The sequence below is a fragment of the Silene latifolia genome, chromosome Y, assembly GCF_048544455.1.
Source record: "Silene latifolia isolate original U9 population chromosome Y, ASM4854445v1, whole genome shotgun sequence".
Lineage (NCBI taxonomy): Eukaryota > Viridiplantae > Streptophyta > Magnoliopsida > Caryophyllales > Caryophyllaceae > Silene > Silene latifolia.
In genome coordinates, this window is record NC_133538.1 from 201,022,317 (window position 1) to 201,034,542 (window position 12,226).

At 39.6% G+C, this 12,226-nt stretch overlaps 1 protein-coding gene across 1 annotated transcript; it reads right to left on the reverse strand.

The window, feature by feature from the left end:
* Positions 1-888: 888 nt before the first annotated feature.
* LOC141629833 (uncharacterized) lies at positions 889-3,330 on the reverse strand. Its single transcript, XM_074442768.1, has 3 exons — positions 3,111-3,330; positions 2,439-2,972; positions 889-1,079 (listed from the first exon to the last, which is right to left on the reverse strand). Exons 1-3 carry the CDS (start codon positions 3,328-3,330, stop codon positions 889-891), a joined length of 945 nt encoding a protein of 314 aa, XP_074298869.1.
* Positions 3,331-12,226: the final 8,896 nt, after the last annotated feature.

The window sequence follows — 12,226 nt, forward strand, 5'->3', positions numbered from 1 at the left end:
GAATTCTCGAGGTATGATCCTTTTGTCGTGCCATCTCTTCATTTTCTCTTTGTTGATGCGCGAGCTATCAAAGGCATTTGGCCTAAACTCTTCCAGTTCATCTAGCTACAACAAACGGTTCTGACTGCACAACTTAGGATCATAATTTAATTCACAAATAGCCCACCAAGCTAAGCCTTACACTCTAGTTCAACAGGTAAATGACAGGACTTCCCATAAATTAACCGATATGGTGATGCACCAATCGGTGTTTTAAAGGCAGTCCGATATGCCCATAATGTGTCAACTAATTTAAGACTCCAATCCTTCCGTGATTTAGAGAAACCTTAGCCAAAATATCTTTTTGTTCCCTATTAGAGACCTCAATCTGCCCACTAGTCTGGGGATGATACCCCAAACCGTGACGATGTTGGACACCGACTTTAGACAGCATAGCTGTAAGTTTCTTTTCTTTAAAGTGCATTCCCCCATCACTAATGACGACCATAGGACACCAAATCGAGGAAAAATAATCTTTTTAAACATTTTAATCACGGTCTTGGCATCACAGTTAGGTGAAGAAATAACTTCCACCGATTTAGACACATAGTCTATAGCTACCAATATATACATGTTACCTTTACTATATGGGAATGGTCCTTGGAAATCAATGCCCCAGATATCAAAAACGTCAACCTCTAGAATGCCGTTTTGAGGCATCTCATGTCTCTAAGAAATATTTCTCGAGCGCTGGCAAGCATCACAAGCTGAAACAAAAATTTTAGTATCTGCAAACAAAGTAGGCTAGAAAAAACCAGATTGAAGTACCTTAGCCACGGTTCGTGACGGATCGTGGTGACCGCCATAAGAGGAAGAATGACAACCTTCTAGGATAGCTTTGGTCTCCCACTACGGAATACACCGTCTATAGAGACCGTCTGCACACTTCTTAAATAAATAAGGGTAATCCCAGACGTATTGATTTGCATTGTAAAGAAACCGCTTCCTCTGCTGATAAGACAAGTCAGGTGGCAGCTCGCCACTGACAACATAATTACCCAAATCTGCATACCAAGGATCATGGTTAGTACTGGTATCAACTGTAAATAAAGAATCATCAGGAAAAGAATCATCGATAGGCAAAGGATCCTCTCCCTCCTGCTGACGCAATCACGACAGGTCATCCGCTACTACATTCTTGGCGCCCGTCTTATCTTTGATTTGCAGATCAAATTTCTGGAGAAGGAGTATCCATCTCAACAGTCGTGGCTTAGCTTCCTTCTTAGCAAGAAGGTGTCTCAGCGCTGCATGGTCAGTAAAAACAGTAACTTTCGACCCTATCAAATAAGTGCGAAACTTCTCCAGTGCATAAACCACAGCTAACAGCTCCTTCTCAGAAGTAGTATACTTCACTTGAGCCTCATCCAGAGTTCGTCTCGCATAGTAGATTACACTCAAAGCTTTGTCCTTCCGCTTGCCTCACACCGCTCCTAGTGCATAATCACTAGCATCACACATAATCTGAAATGGCAACTCCCAGTTAGGAGGCTGGATAATCGGTGCCGAAAACAAGGCTTACTTCAACCTGTTAAAAGCAAAAAGACAGTCATCAGTAAAAACAATGGAGGCATCCTTAAGTAACAACTGTGTAAGTGGTTTAGCAATTTTTGAAAAATCCTTAATGAACCGGCTATAAAAGCCAGCATGACTAAGGAAACTTCTCACTCCTTTAACATTAACAGGAGGAGGCAATTGCTGAATCACTTGCACTTTTGCCTTATCCACCTCAATGCCCCTATCAGAAACTAAGTGCCCTAAGACAACTCCTTCGTTGACCATAAAGTGGCACTTCTCCCAGTTAAGCACAAGATTAACCTTAATGCAGCGCTGTAACACTTTATCAAGGTTAGACAAGCAGTTATCAAAATCACTCCCATAGACGCTAAAATCGTCCATAAAGACCTCCATAATAGACTCTTTATACTCAGAAAATATCCCCATCATACACCTTTGAAAGGTGGCAGGGGCATTACATAAGCCAAAAGGCATTCTACGATAAGCAAAAACACCTTGAGGACATGTAAAAGTAGTCTTTTCCTTATCATCCGGATGAATAGGGATCTGAAAGAACCCTAAGTACCCATCTAAATAACAGAAAAACTTATGAGAGGCTAACCTTTCTACCATTTTATCGATGAAAGGGATGGGGAAATGATCTTTCTTTGTGGCAGCATTCAGCTGTCTATAGTCTATGCACATCCGCCAACGAGTTACTACTCTAGTAGGTATTAATTCATTTTTGTCATTCTTAACCACAGTAGTTCCTCCTTTCTTAGGAACCACCTAAACTGGACTCACCCATTTAGAATGACCAACAGAGTAGATAATACCTGCATCGAGTAGCTTCATTACCTCAGCCATCACAACATCCTGCATCTTCTGGTTCAGCCTGCGTTAACCTTGTCTACAAGGTTTGTGATCTTCTTCTAACTCAATCTTGTGCATACAAATATCAGGACCGATGCCCTGAATGTCAGCCAATGAATAACCCATTACTTTCCTGTTTTTCTTCAGAACAACTAACAAAGCGGTTAGCTGCTTATCATCTAATTTGGCACTAACAATAACTGGATAGTGCTCTATATTATCTAAAAATGAATATTTAAGATGAGAAGAAAGAGTCTTACGCTCAGATACCTTTACCTCCATAGCACAAAGAGTGTTTACTAATTGTTCTACCCTCTCTCCTTCAGAGTCAGTGAGTACACGCTCGTCTATTACAGCTTCAAGCAAATCCAACACAACGTCATTGTTTTCCGGGTTATCTGCACATTCATCTAGCAGCATCAAAGCTTCCACTTGATCCTTTATCAAGGAATCCGACCAGAACTCATAAACAGACTCATCAACGATATCAACTGAATAACAAGTATCCTCTATCATTGGTCTAACAAGTGTACCAGGCAAACTAAAAGTGATGGTGTCATCCCCCACTACAAGAGTCAAACGCCCTTGTTTGACATCAATAATAGCCCCAGCTGTACATAAGAATGGTCTTCTTAATATAATTGGGGATCGGGTACCCTCAGCTATGTCTAAGACAATGAAATCTACGCGTATAAAGAACTTGCCTACTTTGACAGGAACGTCTTCTAGGATACCTAGGGGTCGCCTAACCGATCTATCAGCCATCTGGAGGGTGATATTAGCCATTTTAAGAAGACCCATATTAAGCTTCTTGCAGACAGAGTAAGGTATGACGCTGACACTGGCTCCTAAATCACAGAGAGCCTTATCTATCACTTTATTTCCTATGGTACAAGTAATAAAGAAACCACCCGGGTTTTTCATTTTAGGTGGAGCTTTATTGAGAATTAAGTTACTAGACTCTTCCATAAATGCAACAATCTCAAACTCACTCAGCTCTCTCTTATGCGTCAAAATATCTTTCATAAATTTTGCATAATAAGGTACCTGGGTAATTAGTTCGGCAAATGAAACGGTCACCTGAAGATGCTTGACCACATCCACGAATTTACCGTACTGTCGCTCAACCTTAGCATCTTTTAGACGTCCTGGATAAGGAATTCTAGTAACAATAAGTGGGTCTGCGACTTTCTCTTTACCTTTGTCTAAACGTGGCATCTCCGCAGCAGGGGAAGATGATACAGTAGCGTGTTTAGTCTTCAAAACAGTATCCTCACCTTTGCAAGTACTCGATCGAGGAGTAATAGTGTTCGATCGAGCACTTTTCTCTGGAAATTCGGTCGATCGAGGGATACATACCTCTCGATCGAGATCATCAATCTAGGCACTCCTCGATCGAGTACATTGATCACTCGATTTTGGACTTTTGGAGGAAAAACCTCCCGATCGAGGGCCATGTTTGCTCGATCGAGAACTTGGACGATGTTCAGCAGCGACGTCGTTAATTTGTTTTTCCAAGACAGTTTCCGGACTTTCATCAACAAATAAATCAGCATTTTCCACCATTTATGGTCCATCATAAGTAAGACCACTTCGGAGAATAATTGCATTAATTGGGTCACAAGGAGGTAGGTGACGTGCATGGTTCATTTGCTCAGATGCAATTTGTGCGACTTGATCTTGCAATTTCTTCATAGAACCCTCATTGTCTTCCGCATTCTTCTAGACTTGAAGTGCCAAAGATAGCACCAAGGATTTCAGCTCTGCTATGTCTATATTTTCAGAAGAGGATCCATCTTTTTTTGGCATTGGATCAATATGACTAGGAGTACTTGATACGGCGGCATCTTCATAAAATTGTGAGAATGAGATTCCTTGCTTGTATTATTGATAAGCACGGACTCGCTCTACCTCCGCCATACAAGTGATAGGATCATGTCCTACCACAACACATCTACCACAAACCACCTCTTGCTCAATTATAGCATGGACCTGCTCATGTTCACCCGAAAATTGTAGAATCTCCGGATTGACATACCTCTCATTAGGAATTTCCATCTCATCTACAAGAAATTCACCAGCTCTTTCATTCACTTGTCTGCCTCCTCTGGGATTCCCATACTCAGCTACATGAATGGCCATTACTTCAATAAGCTGCCATCCCTTATCATCTTCAACATTTTTCTGAAATTGCCCTTTAGCTGCATTATCCGATATGGCTCTTTGATCGGCATACAACCCATTGTAAAATTGGGTGCATAAGAACCATCGTTGGAAACCATGATGAGGTACAGAGCGAACTAGCTTCTTGAACCTAGTCTAAGCTCCATTCAGATCTTTAGTAGCCAATTATGTGAATGTAGTGATTTGGCCTCTTAATGCATTAGTGCGCTGTGGTGGAAAGTACCTTCTGTAGAAGGCTAGGGTTAGAGAATTCCAGTCAGTAACACCAGCAGCTTCCCTATCCAACTCTCTAAACCATTCTCGGGCATCATCAGTCAAGGAAAAAGGAAAAAGAACTCCCTTGACCCTATCCTGTGTCACCCCAGCAGCTAAAGGAATGGTGGAGCAATACTCAGTAAACAACTCTATATGCTTACACGGATCTTCGCCAGGTACCCCCTTGAACAGATTCCTCTCAACCAAATCAATATAGGATGGTTGAATTCCAAAGGTGCCTAAATCTGTAGTAGGAAGCAAGAAACCTTTGGGCAGAGAATCTACGGTAGGTTCTGAATGACTGGCGATGTTCGTTATTTTAGCAAACGGAATTGTAAGAACAGTAGATATAGCAGTGCCCACATCTAGGACGGATTACCTGCAACACAATTACAGCACTAGAGAAAAATATAAGATCAGTCTCAAGGAATAAATTCCTTGAGACGAGAGACAAACTTAATGTAAAGTAACAAAAGAACGCCACCTCCACGGCGACGGCGCCAAAATTTGACACGGCTGTCGCAACCCTATCAAAAATTAAACCAACCGGGTATTGAATCCACATGGAGATGGCAAAATGTATGCTAAACTAAGTCCCTCTGAGTAACTGTTTCTTGGGGGTTTAATTGTTTATTCTAAACTACAGAGATTAAAAGAGAAGGAGAGCAAAAGAGGAATAACAACTAAACTTTAAAAAGATTGACAAAGAGAAAGATATAGCTAGGATAGTCGGTTCACCATGATTTTCTAGGAGTCCAATCTAGGGTCATAGATCAGCATAAACTCGGTCTGCAGAGTAGTGAAAAGGTCATCTCAGTCCGCTATTCGTCCTAAAACATTACTAACTTAGCTTTCACCCTCATTAACATGACCTAATGTTCATTGCAAGCCTTACCCCTTCCAATCTCTCGATCTACGTTAAGGTGTACCAAATCAATTAGCTAACACTAAAAAAAAAAGGTTTCGATGCAACGGACGCTTAACCCGTAGCAAATTAAATCCTGCGACGGACCTTACGACATACCAGTAAGTCTGCGACGGTCTTGCGACGGAAATTCCGCCGCAGCCAAATATCCCAGACCGCCAAATTTTCTGGCATGGCGGGAAGGCCTACGACAGAAATTCCGTCGCAATATGAAAATAATATTAAATTCTGCGACGGAAAATATGTCGCCAAATTAAAATATTATTTTCTTTGCGACGGAAATTCCGTCGCAGCCTTTTTTAATTCCAGGCTTTACAGCTCATCAAAAAAAGATATTTTTTTAACCTTGCGACGGAATTTCCGTCGCAGCCTTTTTTTATACACGGGTTTTGACCCGTCTCCACCTATCTCTCTTCAATTATTTTTACCCAAAAACTTTCAAAATCTCTAAATATCTCCGACACCCCATTCCGACCACCATTTCCTCTCTCCTCTCTCTTTTCTTCTTTCCCTTTCCCTTTCGCTTTCCCTTTCCCCTTCCCCTTTTTCTGCCTGCCGGTGCCGCCGCCGCCCTACGCCGCCCTCTGCCGCTGCTGTCGACTCCCTTCACCCTATTCTTACTTCCTTGTATCAATTAATTCAAGGTTTGTTTACTTTATTTTCTTATTTTGATTAATTAGGGTTGTTTTATGGTTATTATTTTGATTAATTATGGTTTGTTTAGGATGCTTAGAATAATTTAGGATGCTTAGTTTAATTAATTGTAGGATTATTAGAATAATTTAGTTTAATTAAAATCTAATTTAGGATGTTTAATATTATTAGGGTAGTTTAGTTTAGCTAAAGGCCAAATTAGGTTGCTTAAATCAATTTTAGGATGATTTGTTTAATTAAGTTTAGGATTGTTAAAATAATTTAGTTTAATTAAAATCCAATTTAGGATATTTAATGTTATTAGGGTAGTTTAGTTTAGTTAAAATCCAATTTAGAATGTTTAAATAAATTTTAGGATGATTTGTTTAATTAAGTTTGGATTGTTAAAATAATTTAGATTAATTAAAATCCAATTTAGGATATTTAATATTATTAGGGTAGTTTAGTTTAGTTAAAAGCCAATTTAGGATGTTTAAATCGTTTTGAGAATGATTATTTTAGTTAAGTTTAGGATTGTTAAAATAATTTAGTTTAATTAAAATCCAATTTATATTGTTTAGGATTATTAGGGTAGTTTAGTTTAGCTAAAAGCCAATTTAGCATGTTTTAACCAATTTTAGTGTGCTTACTCTTCTTTTGCTTAGTTTTATATGGTTTATTAGAAAACATTAGGTTTGTTTTGATAAGTTGTGTATATTCACATATGAATTAAATTGTGTCATATTTTTTTTTTTACAAATATTAATTCATCCTATGGCTGTGTTGTTGTGAAATCATAATGTTTTGTATCTTTGATTGTTAATATATTTTTTACCTAGTACCCGTTCAGGGATTACACATTAGCTGTAATTCTTGAATAGTCCCCGTTTTGGGACTGTCTTTGAATCATGTATGCCATTTAGGTGGTAAATACTCATTTTTTTCTTGATTGTTCTGAGACAAAATTTTGTTGACATTTCCTTTAATGTTCTCTGAATACATATGTAGAGTGAGAATTCATTCTAAATAATGTATTTGGAGAACTGTAAGGAAGTGCTGCCGAATTTTTGTCTCAATACAATCAAGAAAAAAAAATGGGTATTTACTAATGGTATGAAAGATTCAAAGATGAGTTTAGGTTGGAGAGATAAGGATCCCAATACATAATGCATTTTTTTTGCAGGTTGTTGTTGTTGTTGTTGTTTTGTTGTTGTTGTTGTTGTTGTTGTTGTTGTTGTTGGTGGTGGTGGTGGTGGTGGTGGTGGTGGTGGGTGGCGGTGTTGTTGTTGTCGTCCTAAGAATATGGATATGAATGTTGTTACCATTTTTTTAATAATTGTTATTTACCAATATATATGTAGATTTGCAATGAAGAGATTAGAACGAAACTGGATGTATGAAAGGTTGGATCCCAATAAAAAGTTAAGGAAGGAATTCGTAATAGGGGTTGATTAATTCATTGATTTTGTTTAGAAACAAGACAAATTCATTAGAAGTAAAGAAATTAGGTGTCCATGTACTAAGTGCAAAAATAAAAAATATTTAGTTGAACAAGAAGTAAGAAAACACCTTGGTCTGAAGGGTTTTTGTGACAACTATTATGATTGGGTGTGTCACGGAGAGAAATTCCCCGTTGAGGAAGAGGAAAAGGCAATGCCTTTTGACAACCCTTTTAGGGATATGGTAGAGGATGCGTTGCGCGATAGCATTGATCAAATTAGGGAAGAAGCTCTTAATGCCGAGGTGGTTGATGAATCTCCAAATCCCAATGTATTAGCCTTTTTTCAAATGTTAAAACGTGCCGAGCAACCTGTCTACGAGGGATGTCGACTCTCATTGCTACAGTCAGCTACAAGGCTTGTCACTCTGAAATGTGAATTCAACTTAGCCCATAGATGTGCAGATGGTTTCACGTCACTCATGGGAGACCTTCTTCCTCAAAATCATATTTTTATGCGTAACTTCTATGCAACCAAAAAAGTTCTCAAAGCTCTTCAACTTCCTCATGAAAAGATAGATGCATGTTTTAATGGATGTATGCTTTTTTGGATGGATGACGCTCTTCTTGACAAGTGTAGAAAATGTGGTAGAGCTAGGTACAAAAGTGCAAAGAATACAAATGAAAAAAGGGTCCCCGAAAATTTCTTAAATTATTTCCCAATAGGGCCACGTTTGCAACGATATTATGCCACAAAACACCTCGCGGAACAAATGCGTTGGCATTATGAAAACCCCCTTGTTAGTGGGACAATGTCTCATCCAAGTGACAGTGAGGCATGGAAACATTTTGATCACCTTCATACTTCTTTTACATCTGAGCCTCGTAATGTTAGACTTGGACTTTGCACCGATGGTTTCTCAGCTTTTGGTCCATTCGGGAAGTTGTATTCATGCTGGCCGGTGATGCTTACTCCTTACAATTTACCACCCTGGCTATGCATGAAAAACAATTTATGGTCTTAACATTAATTATTCCCGGACCAAAGAGTCCCAAACAAAACCTTGACGTTTATTTACAACCTCTAATTCACGAGTTGAAGCAATTGTGGGACACGGGATTGTTTACATATGACGTGTCTAGAAAACAAAACTTCGACTTAAGAGCCGCACTCCTATGGACGATCAACGACTTTCCTGCTTATGGCATGTTATCTGGTTGGTCAACTGCTGGTGAGAATGCATGTCCATGTTGTACGAAAAAAGAGATCCAATGATTAAAAACACAGATCTAATTTATGCCAAGCCCTAATCACCTATTCATAATCTCCCTAATTACCATGGCTCCCCTATGTCCTAGCATAGAAGATTAGTTATGCATAATTATTAAAGAATCAAGAATAACAAATGAAACAAATAAATAGAACATGGTGATAAATTGCTAAGCAAAACAAGAGAAAGAATAATAGAGGGAAGATGAAAAGAACAAGAATGAGAATTGCAATAATAAGTAATCCAAATAAAGATCAGAAATACCGAATACAAGAAAGTTTCAAGCAATGGAGTATTTAGGTCAAAAGAGTAAGGTTCTAAGAGAGGAAAGATGAGAGAAGGAAGAAGCAGTCCGACTGCCGTCCTTTCTCCTATTTATTCCTAGATACAAAATAGAATATCCGAAAATTAACTAAAAGATTGCGTAACCAACAGAGGCTCTCGATCGAGTAGAAATAAACTACTCGATTGAGGACAATACTCAACAAACCTCTCGATCGAGTAACACACGTACTCGATCGAGGAACTCCATAAATACGCATCTCGATTGAGTAAAAAAGGACTCGATCGAGATCTTTTAGCATCCAAGGTACTCGATCGACTGGTTTTGACAACCAATCTTGGTCGATCGAGCATAGCAGCATTATATTAGCGTAGATCAACTCCGAACATCTTTTGAGACCACTTCACGCATCTCTAAGCGACAAATTCCAAGCTCCGATTCTTCTTAATCCAAAATGCATGCAAATGGGGCAAGTTTAGGCTCGATTGAGCTCCTTCCGGCTCATTCCTTCAATTAATACAAGATGGACCAAAGTAGACTATTCAGGGGACATTTGTAGCTAGATGTTGCATAAATAACATAGAAATGCGTGTAAATATAGAGTAAAAACCTTATATAAAATACACGCATCAACTGCAACCCATCGGTCCGACTCTGGACCCACCAGAAGACAATAAAACCCGATTCTAGGATGCTAATACTGCATGTACCACCAGGGCAGAGGTCATGATACCGAAACGTGCTACAAGATGAAGAATGCCATTCAAGATATGATCAAAACTGGCAAAATCTTAATCGCACCTCTCAGTTAAGACAATTCTTCTGAATGTCTCAAGCCAAACAACAAAGTCGAGCGTTCTCAAAGGACATTCACTAATCTCAACACAACTTATGTCGTAGCTCTTCAAAGGCTTATGACTGAAGGGAAGCTATAACCAATCGAGTCCACTCCAGACCCTCCTGAACAGAAGAAAACCTGTTTCTGGGATGGCAGTGCCTATTGCCAATATCATCAGGGAAAAGGTCATGATATTGAAACATGATTCAAAATGAAACATGCTATTCAAGACATGATTGACAACCGTGAATTGATAGCTTCGTCCCTAGGCCGACCAAATGATGAAGATAACCTTAATCGACATATCGTTATTCGCGGACATGGAAGTCTTATTGACTATTGTCCTCATATCATCCCCAACAATGAGAGTGAAGTGCTCAAATGGGTCAACGCTCAAGACCAGACAATCAAGCCGATGGATGCTGAAGTAGAAATCTTTGAAGAGGAAAGTGATGATTAGGAGTCCGGGTCTGAGATCGAGTCAGAGTCTGAGTCCGAGTCCTAGGCTTTCTCATATCTATCGTAATGTCTGTCTTTCAATTCCTAAGTGACAAAATGGGGGCTATTCCCATGAGTCACACATATTCCTTGAGTCTGTGTTAACCTCTTATTTATCTAAATAAAGGCACAACTTTCATATATCTTTTTCTCTTCCTTTACCATTTCATGTTGACCACGAGAATTGGTTTGAGATTGATTTATAACAAATACATTCCGACTCAATATGAGTACACTTGAGTGACGTTCCGTACCGAGTAAGCAGAGCTCGAAACTCCGTGTCCATTTTCTTTACCTATTCCATGTCTGGCAATAGAAACCTTTCATTAGCACCCAATTTAGAATGAGCTTTTAAAAAAAGGGATTTTATGGTGAACTTAGATAACAAAACCCGGAACATCTCCTTGTTTATGATCAATGATGGAAGACAAGCCCATTCCCCACAAAAATACATCCCATCACCAAAACATTCAACCACAAAGCACCAACCTCTTACCTCCAGGTTTGTTCTCGCCTGTACCTTCACCATCTTCCAACAAAGAACGGGAAAATACGAATAGATCCAAGCCTGTCGATCTCGAAATGTAAAGTAAGAAGCAAAAAACAAAACCAAAGCCAAAAGCTATTCTCTGAAAGACAAAGCCAATGCAAAGGTTATTCAGCCAAAGCAAAAGCTATAAACCCAAAGCCAAAACAAAAGCAAAAGGCCAAAGCCGTGAACCAATGAGTCCAACACACCAAACCCCGGACCAAAGAGTCCAAGACATCAAAGCCGCGGACCAATGAGTCCAGAACACCAAAATCCCGGACCAAGGAGTTCAAGACATCAAAGATGCGGACCAATGAGTCCATAACACTAAGACCCCGGACTAATGAGTCCAACACACCAAAATACCGAACCAAGGAGTCCAAAACACCAAAATCCCGAACCAATGAGTCCAACACACCAACACCCCGGACCAATAAGTCCAACACACCAAAATCCCGGAACAATGAGTGCAACACACCAAACCACGGACCAATGAGTCCAGAACACCAAAACCCTGACCAATGAGTCCAAACATCGAAATCGTGGACCAATGAGTCCAGGGCACCAAAATCCCGGACCAATGAGTCCAAGACACCAAACAGTAAAACCTCAACCTCTCTTCCCACCAACTCTTGGACCAACAAGTCCAAGGCACCTAATTTGATGTCAAAGAGCTAACATAAGAGCTCAAGACTCGTCAACTAACAACAAACCCAACCTTTTTTCACCCTTAAGTACTTCTGGAGACAGTTATAGAGAGACCTATCTTGGATCATGGGGATTCCCCTCAAGATCATAACCAATATCGCTTCACCATTAAGTCTTTCTAGAGACTATTACAGGGAGACCTATCTAGGATCATGGATATTCCGCTCAAGATCATAACCAATATCGCTTCACCCCTAAGTCCTTTAAGAGACTATTATAAGGAGAACTATCTAGGCTTCTGAGGATTCCCCTCAGGCT